The 16,451-nt window shown below is 41.8% G+C and overlaps 2 protein-coding genes across 3 annotated transcripts in view; one reads left to right on the forward strand and one right to left on the reverse strand.

Moving 5' to 3' along the window:
• UFSP2 (UFM1 specific peptidase 2) overlaps window positions 1-6,563 on the forward strand; it is a 32,124-nt gene extending 25,561 nt beyond the window's left edge. For both annotated transcript variants that reach the window (XM_074991836.1, XM_074991837.1), the window contains 2 exons: window positions 3,747-3,871; window positions 6,289-6,563. In XM_074991836.1, the coding sequence (XP_074847937.1) occupies window positions 3,747-3,871; window positions 6,289-6,375 (212 nt within the window). In that variant the 3' untranslated portion in view covers window positions 6,376-6,563. The remainder of the gene's footprint in view (window positions 1-3,746; window positions 3,872-6,288) is intronic.
• A 110-nt stretch (window positions 6,564-6,673) lies between these two features.
• Window positions 6,674-15,598, reverse strand: ANKRD37 (ankyrin repeat domain 37). The gene is made up of 5 exons (XM_074991838.1): window positions 15,438-15,598; window positions 14,964-15,116; window positions 9,271-9,362; window positions 8,187-8,410; window positions 6,674-7,102 (listed from the first exon to the last, which is right to left on the reverse strand). The coding sequence occupies exons 1-5, from the start codon at window positions 15,465-15,467 to the stop codon at window positions 7,089-7,091; spliced, it is 513 nt and encodes a 170-aa protein (XP_074847939.1). The 5' UTR covers window positions 15,468-15,598; the 3' UTR covers window positions 6,674-7,088.
• Between the last annotated feature and the right edge of the window lie 853 nt (window positions 15,599-16,451).

Raw genomic sequence — 16,451 nt, forward strand, 5'->3', positions numbered from 1 at the left:
CACCTATGTCCACATACTTGATGGCACATCCTCAAAGAATTCAAATAGATTGAGGCATTATTTCCCTTGACAAAAGCCCTCTTTACTCTTCTCTTACAAACTGTGTTAATCTGTGTGTCTGAATTCTTTTTTTTTACCATAGTTTCAACCAGTTTGCTTGGTACTGAAGTTATGTTTACTGGCCTGTAATTGCCAGGGTTGCTTCTAGTGTCTTTCTGAAAAATAGGCATCACATTAGGTATCTCCAGTCATTTGGTAAAGGAGCTGATTTATGTGATAATTTACATGCCAATATTGATACTTCTGCTCTTTCATGGGAGTTTCTTTAGGATTCCAGGGTGAATACCATCTGGTTTGGGTGACTTACTACTGTTTAAGTGATTTCTTCTGAAACCACTCTCAACCCTTCCATCTGGGATAGTTCCTCAGATCTGTCATCTAAAAAGACTGTCTCAGGTGTGGGAATCTCCCTCACATCCTTCGTAGTAAGTGAGATTACAAGATTAATGGAAGTTCAGGTGCACACCACAGTATATTATCTTTTATCTGCTTAGATGAAGGACAGAAAAAACTGATTTGGCTGATATCTTTTCATGGTGGTTTTAGGCTCCAAGCCTAGTATAGATAGAGTAGCGTCACTGAATTCCGCTTGAATGATGCCCTCTAAATTTGAGAGGCTAGCAAAAAGGTTTTGAAGTTTGCATTCCAGAGTTGGTGAGCTAGCTACTCTGTTCCCCACCCACACTAGAAAGACTATTGTAAATAATTTTGGGTTGCTGAACAGTAACTCCCTTGACCATCAGCATTTAACTGGCTTTGAAGAGCATTCATTCCCAAACAAAATCTTCCCTAAAACCAGATGAAATATTTCAATAACTTAAAGTGTTGATGACTCATGTAAGGAAATAGGGGTTATAAGAATATATGAATGTTCCCTGATGAGGGCCTGAAGGTAATAGTGCTTTTTAAAAGTGGACAGAAACCTTTTTAAAAAAAACTTGAATATAAATCTTGTTTTCCTTTTACTAACATTGCCCATTCTAACATTTATAGGCAAGAAATTATACTGTCATCCAGCTCTGTTTGAACACTACATTATAAGACAGCACCAGAGAAAATTGTAACAATTTATTGCCTCACTCCTAGAAGAGTGACCAATATAGTTGCCGGTTTCTGATCAGGCAGAAACTTCTTCATATGCTTTGTGGCAAGCCTAGCCTTGCTCCTGGGCCTCTGTTTAGTCCACTAACCCCAGAGCCAGAATACCATTGCCCTTCTTGAGATGGTGGCGGGGAGATGGTGGTCGGGGGGGGGGGGAATCTGGGCCCCACCCACTCATTCCAGGTTCCAGCCTGGAGACCCTGCGTGGCTGCTAGTGGTGGAAGAAGGCTCCCCTCATTATGAACAGCACACCTCTTCCCTGGGCCACTTCCCCAGACAATTCCTCTTCCAGGTAGTGGTAGCGGCAGCAGCAGCCGCTTGTTCCCTCTCCTGGTTTTGGCTCCTCCTGTGTGATCAGCCTGCTTAGCCTTATGCCAAATCTCAGAGCCTTATCTTAGCCCCTTGCAGCAGAGCACTGCTCTCCTCCTCTGGTACTACTAAGGAACACCCCCCCCCCCCCCCCGCTTTTTTTTCTCTCCCTCCTTGCCTCTCTCCCCCTGCCTACTGGGCAAAGGTTCTTTTAAAAGCAGCCTTAAGTGGGACCAGCTGGCCCCAACTGGCCCAGGATGGCTTCCTCCCCCGGCCTGCAATAGGTGCTCACACTCTCCCAGTCTCCAATAGGTTTTCCCTCATGTTCTTACTCCCTCCCAGCCTTACCTTGTCACATCTTTCAACTATCTTTTTTGCTTTGATTTTGGTATTTACTGTCTTGTCACCCTTTCTGACCTGACAGAATATGGCGGGGGGCTGCTTTATCAGTAAGACGGTCCTTTAGTGTTCTAAACGTTCTTTTTGTGCTCCATTTAGAGTGGTCCATAAAGTGCTGCCCTCTAATCAGCACTAAGTAGAAATTGTTCTCTACATTTACAGTCTTCAGTCTTGGGTCTTTGTTTTTTTTCTTCAGAAGCTTCAGTATGAGAACTCTTCACAAGAGCCCTATCTTCAGGGATCTTAGATCGTTTCAGTACATATGGCTCAGTGTAATTGGCCTCTCCCAAACCATCAGACTTCATTGGCCTTCTGAAAACTAATATCCCATCTGCCTACATTTTCCTTTGATTGTAGTGTGTGTGGCGCTATCAGTCCTGTCATAAACCCCATGGTGGAAACCTCATTTTTGCTTGTAAGACCACCATCGTCTTTACTAATGCTCTTCTGGGGGGGCTAGCTTTACAATGCTGATTTCCAGAAATCCCAAGACATTTCCAGCAGATTGTGCAGTGTGCTTGGTCTTGTTAGTGAAAGCACCAAAGGCTCTTCTGCCTGAACTACAAGCTGTCAAGGACCCTCAATAAAACTATTTTTAAAACTTGTCATTTCCCTCCCCCCATACAGATATCTCCATCCTTTCTTGTGGTTCTTCTCCTTTTATATACCTTTCTGTGGAGGTTCTGTGTCTCCACCACACCGAACTATCGGAGCAGCAAGCTGTGGAAGCGGACTACCAGGGTCCTCCCAGGGCAACCAGTTGCTGAAGAGATGATTACAAATTGAGCTGGGGGCCAACTCAGCAGGGTGTCCCAGATCATTGCTGCAGTTTGGTTTCTAACTTCTCGTGCTCCATTCTTCTTGCACCTAATCTTCAGTGAGTGAGTGGTAAACAGCAGACACACTGGCTGAAAAGTTAATTTCCTTCCTAAGTCCTCAGACTACCTATTGAAGCAATGAAACTTACGTCTTCTAAACTACAAGTATAGTGATTTTTAGTCCTGCATGAAGATCTAAGAAAAGAAGCTTATGGCTTCCAAAACTTCTGTGGAAAGATTATTGGGAGAATTAAGGAAAGCTACCAAGTTAAAAGTGCTGCAGCCCTTCCTCGGGTCTCTTGGACCATTCCAACAACGTGCTGGAGCATGTATCTTTTGGCCAGAGAGGGAGATGCCCAAACACTGAGATTATACAAGGCAGCTAAATATCCTTTCTTGCCACTGTAGGAGAAAGGGAATACTTGCATATTATTTGGTTTCTTCTCTTCCCTACTTAACTCAGTCTAGTCACCAGCTTGTAGCCTAATTGTTAGGTGAGAAGCAGACAAGTGATATTTACCATTACAGGGCTTTACACCTAATCCTTTTATTTTTTAACATTTTAGACTTGTGTATGTGAACCTTGGTATCTAGTAACAAAACACAGGTTTGCTGTGGTTATACATTTCTTCTTTGATTTATTGCTTACAAATTTCTAACTTTTTTTTGTCTTTTTTCAATTTTGGGAAATTTCTCAGTGTCGGTTCCTCTTCTAGAACTCATTATTTCAATATGGAGTGGACATATTATATCTAAAATGTTCCTGTCTTAAGTTGGTGGAGTGGATCATAATACTGACTGCTGATTGGGGAGAGAGAGAGATATCAAATTTGTATTCGTTATTACCGGAAAGAAATCTCTTTCCTTCGGTATCACAACTTTATTATAGTCTATGAAGGATTTTACATAATGCAGTTACCCTACTATTTTTCATAATCCAGAGAATAAAACTTCACTTGTAGATCTGGCTGCTACGTATTAAAAGTATGTGTGCATAAAAAAAAAAGACTGTCAAACTGTACAAAGTCTTAGAAAGGGTATATATTTTCTCCAATCTAGGTGGTGGCATTCTGGCTCACACAATACTAGGAGTGGCATGGAATGAGGTTACAGGACACACAAAATTTCTGATTTTAGATCCACACTATACTGGTGCAGAAGATCTGAATGTGATCCTGGAAAAGGTGAGATTTTAACTTTTTTCATGTAGCTTCTACAACACTAATACATTGGTTATATGGCTTGACAAATATTGGAGTGATAGCATGGTAATTTTTACCTGCATAATTTTAATTTCTGAGATTTTTTTTTTTTTAACAAACATGTAGCTTTGTTTTCCCACGTGTATACTTGCATGAAAACAAAACTTCTTTCAGCTATTTGAGCGGTAGGGTTAGTTTATACATAATTTAGCCCTGCTGGTATTATTCATTACCTGGAGTGAATGCCGCTCACCTCACAAAGAATGCTGATCCTTCCTGGGCTACGTCTACACGTGCACGCAACATCGAAATAAGCTATTTCGATGAATAGCGTCTACATGTCCTCCAGGGCTGGCAACGTCGACATTCAATGTCGACGTTGGGCAGCACCACATCGAAATAGGCGCTGTGAGGGAACGTCTACATGCCAAAGTAGCACACATCAAAATAAGGGTGCCAGGAACAGCTGCAGACAGGGTCACAGGGCGGACTCAACAGCAAGCCGCTCCCTTAAAGGGCCCCTCCCAGACACACTTGCACTAAACAGCACAAGATCCACAGAGCCAACAACTAGTTGCAGACCCTGTGCATGCAGCATGGATCCCCAGCTGCAGAAGCAGCAGCCAGAAGCCCTGGGCTAAGGGCTGCTGCACACGGTGACCATAGAGCCCCGCAGGGGCTGGAGAGAGAGCGTCTCTCAACCCCTCAGCTGATGGCCACCATGGCGGACCCCGCTATTTCGATGTTGCGGGACGCAGATCGTCTACACGTTCCCTACTTCGATGTTGAACGTCGAAGTAGGGCGCTATTCCCATCCCCTCATGGGGTTAGCGACTTCGACATCTCGCTGCCTAACGTCGAAGTTAACTTCGAAATAGCACCCAACACGTGTAGCCGTGACGGGCACTATTTCGAAGTTGGCACCGGTACTTCGAAGTAGCATGCAGGTGTAGATGCGGCTCTGGTGGCCAGCTGAGCATGGAAGTGAATATACTAGTACAGCCTACCCTTACGTGTTGCCTGTGGAGCGTACTGACTCTGAAAAGGTGCAATGTGTGGAGAACTTTGTTTAAAAAAAGTAAGAAGGAATGTTCTTTCAGTTTCTTGAGACTGAACATCTTGATGTCTTTACCTTGCATCTTGTATAGCATCCCTTATTAATATCTAGTTACATATGTTTTACTCTCTAAAATGGATATTTTCTCTGAAATTAGGTACCTATATGCACAAAAGCTATCAGCATGTTTTTTTAAAAGAATATTCATATGTTGGGATACATTTGGGCTCTAACTTTCTAGTCAGCAAGATAACCCATGCAATAACATCTTCCTGAATATGCAGGTAGACTGTTTCAGTTCTGCTGTTGCTCATAGTAAAGTTAACCAGGAGCAGAATGTAATTAAGAAGGCTTGTCAGTTCTGTTTCTCCAATGGGCAGATGTGAAATTGAGGACAGAAAATTTGCATCAATTTCATTCTGTATCTGCTCCAGAAAACTCAGCAGCAGGAAGGACAGGAATTGGAACTATTCAGAGGATGGATATGATATGACAAATTGTGGGGTTCTGGTAAAATGGTAGAATAACAGATACCATATTAGCAATAGGCTCTCAGATTGGAAGAAATAGCTCCTTCAGAGGAAGACACCTTCAGATTTCATACATACTAAACTGGGGCTGATTTTGACTAGTAGGAAAACACTTCAGTATGAATTCCATCCAGTATGCTTGCTCTCTGTCTCTCCCCCCAGCAGCTGAGGTTAGATATTGTTGTTCAGCTATCCGGGTGTAGCACCCTTTACTTTTGCATCTGCCTCCGATTAGTATGGTAGGTTTCTGGTAGTTTTTCCAAGGCTGAGAGTAGTCCAGTCCTAAGATGACTTCACAGTTAATTGAAACTTCAAATTCTTTCATTTCTAAATAGAAATCACACACACTTACAAAATGCACTCCACTTTAACCACCTGAGCAGCTTCAATTATTTGAATAAAACAATGTGAAATGTAAGTATGTAAATAAATGTTTGCAGAATTGAGGTCTAAGTTGGAAACTAAATTTCCAAGAGCACTCCTTCAGTCCATACAGTATTTTGTAAAGAGTAAATTTCACACTATATTCTTAACTGATAATTTAAAAAAAAAAAAAAAAAGCTTTAAAGTGATTTGACATTACTACCTTCAAAATAAGGAATAAAATAAGCCTTCTTCAAACCATAATGTTGCTGTTAGACTTCAGTCTTAAACAGCATGGGACTTAGTAGCCATTCAAGTAAAAAAAAAAAAAAAGGAATCTTGACTGTTAATTTAGTTTATGCATAATGAAAACTACGCAATCTGCGTGCGGTAAATCTGCTAACCACAGCTGTCTTAGAAATGGATTTATTTTGCTTGTCCCTGTACAGGGTTGGTGTGGATGGAAGGGCCCAGACTTTTGGAACAAAGATGCTTATTACAACTTGTGCCTACCTCAGCGACCAAAAACTATTTAAATTCCAACTGCAAAAAATCATGTTAATCCAGAATTCAAGACTTGATGAAGGTATCTGAACTCTTTAAAATGAAATGGATAACTTTTAGAAAAGGCTTATTTTCAATTGAAATAGTATTTTGTCAGTCAAAAGTAGATGAAATAAAATTCACTGTGACATGTCTTTTTAAATAAAAACCTAAGAAAAAGGGTAAATCAGTCTTGTGTATATACAAGTTTAATTAATGGAGTTTATTATTTCTTAATTTTCACAAATGAGAGTTTAACATTTAGACTATTGCTTTCTGAAAGCTCATGAAGTCCATTATGGAATTAGGGCTGCATCCTTTAACATTCACTCACGTAAGCAGCTTTCACTCCTAAAAGTAAAGATGGCTCTTGTTTTTAAAGTGTGAAGATTTTTGACTTGAAACTGATCCAAACTCTCCTCATGGCTCCATAATGTATGTGCTAAGTATCAACTTTTTCTTATTTACCTGAGAAGAGGCTGATCTATTATACACAAATCTACAACTGAACACACACAGGTTTATGAATACAAGTATTCTAGAAAATCATCTTCTTCAAGAAGCAAAGTGTTTTCCTCCTTCCCAGAAGGAGGCAGCGGAACATCAAATATTGGGCTGCTTTGGTCACAGACCAATAAGGTTGTTTTCACAGACTTCAGATTCATCTTAGAGTCTTCACAGGATCACAGGTTTTCTGACTTGTAGTTTAAGATACAAAATCTGTTCAAACAAACAAACAAACAAAAAAAAGCTTACCTTTACAAAATAAAATATACAGCTGGATTTATGAAAACACTGGCCTGTAGTATGGGATGGCTGTTTAATGCATCCATCCCTCTTTCTACCTCAAAACTTAGTTTAATTTTTAAAATGTTTTGAACATTTTAACTGAACTTGAAATTCCAGCCAAGTAGAGAGCTGCACAAACCATAGGGAAAAATTAATCTAGTAAAAAATTAATTTTAAGCAAGCATAAACATTGTGTGTAACTACAGCATACTCCCTGGTTAGCAAAAAGATTACCTGAATTTAATATAAAAAGCATATATTTGCAAATAAAAAATAGTTGTTTTAAGAAAAATTAGAAGTAAATTATTTAAAAATCAAGATTTCTTGCTTGTTGATTTTAATAACTGAAAGTGATTCAGCAGCTTTAACTTTAAATCAGTCTACCCTTAGCCAATGCATGTAAGTAATTTGGCCCCTTATTAGAACATCTGTTGTGGCAGCATGTTCTTCTATGCAACATTAATGTTCATATGGCACAAACAACCTTACAACATAGGTTCAGGTGGATATAGAAAGGCCATGCCTGCTCTCCACTTAATATGTACTGCCATTTAGGTAATGCAATTAAATACTGAAAGCCAGGGATACTGCTTTAAAATATTCTAGTATGTATTAAGCCAGTTTTAACGAAGTATCTCACTTTCAATGTTGATCAAGACAGGCAAAATCCAACCCACCACAATCTTCTGGGCCACTATGTCCAGTGGGACCCTCAGGCAGACTCCTAGGTGCCACTCAAACCAGCTGGGTATTGGGGCCAGTGTCGGGGGTCTCTGCCTGGGGCTCACCCCATAGGAGGAGGGGAATCTCCACACAATGCCCCTACCCCCTGCACAATCCTTGTAACTCCCAGGGGCAGGAAACCAATGTCCCAGGTCACAAAAAGTCTCTACTCTGACCTTCTTTATGCACCCATCCTCCATTCCAGACCACACTCCTGCCATTAATATCAGAGAGTGGAGCACCCCCATCATCAGCAGTTATTGCCCTCCCCTGGCGTTGTCAAGCTACGTACCATCTGATCTCCTCCTCTTCCTATCTGTGGGTCCCATAATTCCACATGGTCGTTTCTGTCCAGCCTCTCTTGGCAAACCACAGTTGTCCTTAAGTGAATCACTAGATTGTTCTCTTAGCTTCATATTTTGAATATGTTTAACAGTTGTGAGAAACTTGGCACATTCCAGAAACCCACAGGCCCATGCAAGATCTTCTGCTGTCTGTCCATCATTATTGCACAGACTAGGACACAAAAGTTAATACATGGTCAATTTCAAATGGTTGCCATGTAGGATGAGGCAGTTATTGTAATTCAATAGAAATCATTGTCAAGTGCAAAAATATTTGACAAGCTATGTTCCCCTCCCCCCCCGCCCCCCCAAAAAAAACTGCCTAAAGTAGAAGAATAATATAACCAGAGGAAATGGGAAGTACCTCCAACCAGAGGACTTTGACAAATAAGCTCCTCTTAGCGCTATCAAAACAAAAATGCAGTCAAGTAGCACTTTAAAGACTAACAAAATAACTTATTACGTGAGCTTTTGTGGGACCCACTTCTTCAGACCATACCCGTACCAGAAAAGACTCAAGATTTAAGGCATAGAGAACCAAAAACAGTAATCGAAGTTGACAAATCAGAGAGCAGAGGGGAGAGCAGATTTGCTCACCTTGATAATTTTTTTCTGATTTGTCAACTTCGATTACTGATTTTGGTTCTCTATGCCTTAAATCTTGAGTCTGTTCTGGTACGGCTATGGTCTGAAGAAGTGGGTCTGTCCCACAAAAGCTCACCTAATAAATTGTTAGTCTTTAAAGTGCTGCTTGCCTGCTTTTTGGTTTTGATAGTATATAGAGTACCACAGCTCCCTCACTGTCACTCTTAGCGCTAAGGTAAAGAGATCCTTCTCTAAACTAAAACAAAGACAATGGTCTATTTGTACAATATGACAACTATCAAATAAATACTTGTAATGGCTGCACCCTGATTTTAACGTGCAGAAAAAGTTCTGCATTATTAGCATATGTTTCACATTTATGTTACAATTTAAGCAGAATCTTTGAGAGCTAATATTTGAATGAGTTAAATGTAGACTTTGACTTACTCTATTCTGACATCACTGGCAACAAGTAGAGCAAGACACTCCAAGCTTCCAACTTTAGCTGCTTTATGAATTGGAGCATCACCATGGCAATCCTAAAAACATAAAATAGAACACCAATCACTTAATGAGGTGTCAGGAACCAGTCTTAGCACCAACATAAGAATGGCCATACTGGGTCAGACCAAAGGTCCATCCAGCCCCGTATCCCGTCTGCCGACAGTGGCCAATGCCAGGTGCCCCAGAGAAGGAGAACAGAAGACAATGATCAAGTGATTTATCTCCTGCCCTTGTTCTGAAGGCTAGGGCACCATACTTTACCCCTGGCTAATAGCCATTTATGGACCTAACTTGCAAAAATTTATCGAGCTCTTTTTTAAACCCTAATAGAGTCCTGGCCTTCACAGCCTCCTCCGGCAAGGAGTTCCACAGGTTGACTGTGCGCTGTGTGAAGAAAAATTTCCTTTTATTAGTTTTGAACCTACTACCCATCAATTTCATTTGGTGTCCCCTAGTTCTTGTATTATGGGAAAAGGTAAATAATTTTTCTATATTCACTTTCTCCACACCATTCATGATTTTATATACCTCTATCATATCGCCCCTCAATCGCCTCTTTTCCAGACTGAAAAGTCCCAGTCTCTCTAGCCTCTCCCCATATGGGACCTGTTCCAAACCCCTAATCATCTTAGTCGCCCTTTTCTGAACCTTTTCTAATGCCAATATATCTTTTTTGAGGTGAGGAGACCACATCTGCACACAGTACTCAAGATGTGGGCGTACCATAGTTTTATATAGGGGAAGTATGATATCTTTTGTCTTATTATCTATCCCTTTTTTAATAATTCCTAACATCCTATTTGCTTTACTAACTGCCGCTGCACACTGCATGGATGTCTGCAGAGAACTATCCACTATAACTCCAAGATCCCTTTCCTGATCTGTTGTAGCTAAATCTGACCCCATCATGTTGTACGTGTAATTTGGGTTATTTTTTCCAATGTGCATTACCTTACACTTATCCACATTAAATTTCATTTGCCATTTTGCTGCCCAATCACTCAGTTTGCTGAGATCTTTTTGTAGTTCTTCACAATCCCTTTTGGTTTTGACTGCCCTGAACAACTTGGTGTCATCTGCAAACTTTGCCACCTCACTGCTTACCTCATTTTCTAGATCATTGATGAACAAGTTGAACAGGATAGGTCCCAGGACTGACCCCTGGGGAACACCACTAGTTACCCCCGTCCATTGTGAAAATTTACCATTTATTCCAACCCTTTGTTTTCTGTCTTTTAACCAATTCCCGATCCATGAAAGGATCTTTCCTCCTATCCCATGACCGCCTAATTTACATAAAAGCCTTTGGTGTGGGACCGTGTCAAAGGCTTTCTGGAAATCTAGGTATATTATGTCCACTGGGTGCCCCTTGTCCGCATGTTTATTAACCCCTTCAAAGAATTCTAATAGATTAGTTAGACACGACTTCCCTCTGCAGAAACCATGCTGACTTTTGCCCAACAATTCGTGCTCTTCTACGTGCCTTGCAATTTTATTCTTTACTATTGTTTCTACTGATGTTAGATTTATCGGTCTATAATTGCCAGGGTCTCCGCTGGAGCCTTTTTTAAACATTGGCGTTATATTGGCCGTCTTCCAGTCATTGGGTACCGAAGCAGATTTAAAGGATAGGTTACAAACCACTGTTAATAACTCCACAATTTCACATTTGAGTTCTTTCAGAACCCTTGGGTGAATACCGTCTGGTCCTGGAGACTTGTTACTATTCATCTTATCAATTAACTCCAAAACCTCCTCTAATGTCACTTCAATCTGGGAGAGTTCCTCAGATTTGTCACCTAAAAAGGCTGGCTCAGATTTAGGAACCTGTGTAACATCCTCAGCCGTGAAGACTGAAGCAAAGAAATCATTTAATCGCTCCGCAATGGCACTGTCTTCCTTGATCGCTCCTTTTATATCTTTATCGTCCAAGGGCCCCACTGCTTCTTTAGCGGCCTTCCTGCTTCTAATGTATTTAAAAAACATTTTACTATCATTTTCTGAATTTTTGGCTAGCTGTTTCTCAAAATCTTTTTTGGCTTTTCTTACTACGTTATGACACTTAATTTGGGAGTGTTTGGCCATGTCTACACGTGCCCCAAACTTCAAAATGGCCATGCAAATGGCCATTTCGAAGTTTACTAATGAAGCACTGAAATGCATATTCAGCACTTCATTAGTATGCGGGCGGCAGCGGCGCTTTGAAATTGACGCGCCTTGCGCCGCGTCCCGACGGGGCTCCTTTTCGAAAGGGCCCCGCCTACTTCGAAGTCCCCTTATTCCCATGAGCTCATGGGAATAAGGGGACTTCGAAGTAGGTGGCGTCCTTTCGAAAAGGAGCCCCGTCTGGACGCGCCGCGTAGCGGCGAGGCACGTCAATTTCGAAGCGCCGCTGCCGCCCGCATGCTAATGAAGCGCTGAATGTGCATTTCAGCGCTTCATTAGTAAACTTCGAAATGGCCATTTGCATGGCCATTTCGAAGTTTGGGGCACATGTAGACGTAGCCTTTATGTTCCTTCCTATTTTCCTCACTAGGATTTGACTTCCACTTTTTAAAAGCTGCCCGTTTCTCTCTCACTGCCTTTTTAACATGGCTGTTAAGCCATGGTGTTTCTTTGTTAGGTCTCACTGTGTTTTTTTATTTGGGGTATACATTTAAGTTGGGCCTCTAGTATGGTGTCTTTAAACAGTTTCCATGCAGCTTCCAGGGATTTTAGTTTAGTTACTCTACCTTTTAGTTTCTGTTTAACTAGCTTCCTCATTTTAGTGTAATTCCCCTTTTTGAAATTAAATGCCAGAGTGTTTGACCGTTGCGGTGTTCTTCCCAACACAGGAATATTAAAAGTTATTATATTGTGGTCACTATTTCCAAGCAGTCCAGTAACAGTTACCTCTTGGACCAGATCCTGCGTTCCAATCAGGACTAGATCGAGAATTGACTCTCCCCTTGTGGGTTCCTGTACTAGCTGCTCCAAGAAGCAGTCATTTAAGGCATCAAGAAATTTAATCTCTGAATTCCGTCCTGAGGTGACATGTACCCAATCAATATGGGGATAATTGAAATCTCCTATTATTACTGTGTTTTTTATTGTGATAGCCTCTTTAATCTCCCTTAACATTTCAGCATCACTATCACTGTCCTGGTTAGGCGGTCGGTAATATATTCCTAATGCCATATTCATATTAGAGGAATGAATTGTTATCCATAATGATTCTACGGAACATTTTGATTCCTTTAGGATTTTTGTTTCATTTGATTCTATATTATCCTTCACATATAGTACCATTCCGCCACCCGCACGACCTGTTCTCTCTTTCCGATATAATTTATATCCCGGTATGATAGTGTCCCACTGATTGTCCTCATTCCACCATGTTTCTGTGATGCCTATTATGTCAACTTCCTCCTTTGATATGAGGTACTCTAGTTCACCCATCTTATTAGACAGACTCCTAGCATTTATGTAAAAAACACTTTAAAAAACTACCACTATTTATATGTCCGCCTTTCACAGATGCCTTGGATTTTTTTTATATGCGATTGTTTCACATCTGATCTTGCCCATATATTATTTCCCACGTTCCCTATCTGACTAACTTCTAGGGCATCCCTATCTATGGAGCCTCGTGTAAGAGAAGTCTCCGTCCGATCCACGTGCTCCCCCGCACCAAATCGGCTTTCCCCCACTTCTTAGTTTAAAAACTGCTCTATGACCTTTTTAATGTTTAATGCCAGCAGTCTGGATCCACCTTGATTTAGGTGGAGCCCATCATTCCTGTATAGGCTCTCTCTACCCCAAAAGTGTCCCCAGTTCCTAATAAATCTAAACCCCTCTTCCCTACACCATCGTCTCATCCACGCATTGAGACTCTGAAGTTCTGCCTGTCTATCTGGCCCTGCGCGTGGAACTGGAAGCATTTCAGAGAATGCCACCATAGATGTTCTGGATTTCAGTCTCTTTCCTAGTAACCTAAATTTGGTCTCCAGAACATCTCTTCTACCCTTCCCTATGTCATTGGTACCGACATGTACCACGACCATCGGCTCCTCCCCAGCACTGCCCATAAGTCTGTCTAGATGCCTGGAGAGATCCGCAACCTTCGCACCAGGCAGGCAAGTCACCATACGGTTCTCCCGGTCATCACAAACCCAACTATCTATATTTCTAATGATCGAATCCCCCACTACTAAAACCTTCTTCTTCTTAACAACTGGTGCTCCCTCCCCTGGAGAAGTATCCTCGGCGCGAGAGGATACCATAGCACCCTCTGGAAGGAGGGTCCCAACTATGGGATGGTTTCCCTGTGCTCCCATTGACTGCTCTTCTTCCCTGAGTCTTTCTTCCTCCGTAACAGCATCACGACTGTCAGATTGGAGGTGGGACAGCCCTACTATGTCCCGGAAAGTCTCATCAACAAACACCTCTGCCTTCTTTAGCTCCTCCAGTTCAGCCACCCTGGCCTCCAAAGCATGCACTCGGAAACATTAGAACTCTAGATGATGCCATCTTGGTGCAAGTCAAAAAGGGGGGGTCAGAAAATACATATACAATTAAGTATAAACAGCACCTGCTATTACACTATTTTTATAATAATCTTTATTTATAAACAAGCTATTAGCTGATAATTTTAAAATGTTTATCACCTGGAACAACTTTTATTTAAAAAAAAAACCACAAGAAGCTCACTCATAGCTAGTTGGGAAATGGTCAACATCAGAAAGTGAATTAATTAAAACTAAAAACTGATTGCAAAAGAGGCTTGCATTTGTCAAATCTAAAAGTTTAGAAACTAATGATGTTTTTGACACTTTAAAAATGAAAAATTTCTGGTCTTCCAATTCAAAACGCCTTTTCCTGTAAAAATATAAGCTGATAAAAATTTTAAAAATTAAGGTCAAATCCAAATAAAATTAACCTGACTTGAAAACTCAGACCAAAATGTTTTCAGATCAAGTCAATGAAAATAATCATCCTGATCTAAGACGAAAAAAACTCTTGAATTCTTGAAAATGTTTGAGAGATGGGGAAAATACTTTCTAAGCATCTCTACTACATAGCCACACACAACCAACATAACAGGATCTTCCAGCAAAACTGGGGAGGTAGGAAGTAAAGCACCATTCATAGTGAAGTTCAAAGAAAAAAAAATCACCAAAAATTTCTGCTTTTGAGTATGACTCCATACTGGGCATTAATACACCCCAGAGGATTACATGCCCATTCCCAAGACCCTGGCAGAAAAAGAGAGGCGGGGAAATACTAAAGTGATTTACAATATGCAAGTACAGGAGACAAAGTTTCAGATTTGTTAGGGTCCTATATAACTACAAACAATCTGAACACACAGTAACCACAATGAATTTTAAAGCATGTTTTACATGGAGGAAAAGTCCACTTTGAAAATATTTACAACTCAATATTGACTAAGGACTGGAGAAGGGACGTTTAACACAAAGGATACATTTTTATGTAAAATAAATTGTACAGGTGAGATACAACAACTAGTCACAAGCAACTAATCTGTATATTTCATCAACTCTATGATAACTGATAAACAATACACCTTTTGCACAATAGCAATGCCTCAGCAGAATCAGGCTGGCAAAACCAAACCGAAATAGTATTATTTGTACCTGTTGGTTCAGATTAACTCCTGTTTGCAGTTGCCACAGTAGGAAAAAAGCTTGTCCTCCGCAAGCAGCCAAGTGAGCTGGCGACTGACCCAAGCCATCTGCGGGAGCATTCACCCCAGTTCCGGACTCAAGCAGGAGGCTCAAACTGTGAGACTACAGGGAGGAGAGGGAAGTATTTTTAAAATATATTTAGCTCCACTTTATTCTTAGACCCTAAAGATAAAATCTGAAGGTATCCTCCGCCTTCCTTTCCCCATGTGTCCGTTTAGCAGAGACTTTTTGATTTGAAAGGTCCAGGCTTCTACCTTTATTAGAGCACAAACCATCAGGTCGAGAGGGAAACTGGCAAAATCCTAGTAACATCAGTGGATTTGGGCTTTGCCCATACCGGTAACGCTACATTTCAAATACCCCCTGGACCTCTTAACAAACAGCGCATAGAAACAACCTGCGAATTCCTCAGCCCAGACTTACCTCTGAGCTGTAATCCAGCGTCATCAACATTGTCTCCTTTCCGCTTGACTCCAGTTGAAATGGGTGGTAGACTATTTACTACCGCTGTTCGGCGACTGACACTGCGGCAGGAAGGGAAGCTCAACACACACCTCTCCCCGTTCAGTGCAGCGCACGTAAGACAAATCAAACCCCCGCAAGCTGTACAGGGGACCTCCGGGCTGGTCTACCCCCACCTCTGTCGGAAAGTGGTTCCCGCACGTACACAAACAGCAGCACGTGCCGTTCAACACGCCTTCTTGCGCGGTGATTGGCTCTTTTCGCGGCTCTCTCCTGCTGCCCTGGGCGGGCTCCCCTAGCACGTGTTCCAGTGAACAGACCGAAGTAGGGCGGAGCCGCTGAGTGCTTGGGGCAGGTGGGACGGCCATGGAACACAGTGCGGCCCGGCACGTCTCACACACTTGCATACACGCACACTCACGGCCCTTCCGTAGCTGCTGCTGCTACAGCCGCAAGAGAGGAAGGAAGAAACAATTCCCAAGACTAAGCATGGGCCTCTCTTTGAAAGCTTATAGATACCGACAGACAGGCTTCTTCAGGCACGTATGCGGGGGCGAAACAAAGCCTCACCCAAAGAAGGACTCTGAAAACTCCTGCTGTCCCGCTTAGTCGCAAGGGAATGGTTGTAATAGAGCCCCTCACTTCTCTTCCCTGTTGTGGTTTCACCCCACATAAGTTCTGAAAATCTGTGCAAGAGTCCAGAGCAGCTCTTCTCAGACTTCACTGCACCATGACCCTGGTCTGTCAACAAAAATTACTGCATAACCCCAGGAGAGGGACCCAAAATGCAAACCTGTCTGAGATTTACCACCTAAAACCGGCCCCCTGGGGCAGAGGGTCAAAGTTGGAGTCCAGGGGCTTCTGTCTTGGGTGGAGATACACATCTCATATCCAGACATGAATTGGGTCTGGATCACCCCACTTTTAAGGCCCTCCAGTAAATCTGCATCACTCTATCGGTTGTGGCTTCAAGCC

The sequence above is a fragment of the Carettochelys insculpta genome, chromosome 4, assembly GCF_033958435.1.
Source record: "Carettochelys insculpta isolate YL-2023 chromosome 4, ASM3395843v1, whole genome shotgun sequence".
Taxonomy (NCBI): domain Eukaryota; kingdom Metazoa; phylum Chordata; order Testudines; family Carettochelyidae; genus Carettochelys; species Carettochelys insculpta.

Coding starts and splice junctions, on each gene's coding strand:
- ANKRD37 (XM_074991838.1), bottom strand. CDS start 15,467: ATGTTGATGACGCTGGATTACAGCTCAGAG. Junction 9,363..14,963: donor GAGTTAATCTGAACCAACAG/GTACAAATAATA, acceptor TTATGTTTTTAG/GATTGCCATGGTGATGCTCC. Junction 8,411..9,270: donor GCCAGTGATGTCAGAATAGA/GTAAGTCAAAGT, acceptor TTTGTGTCCTAG/TCTGTGCAATAATGATGGAC.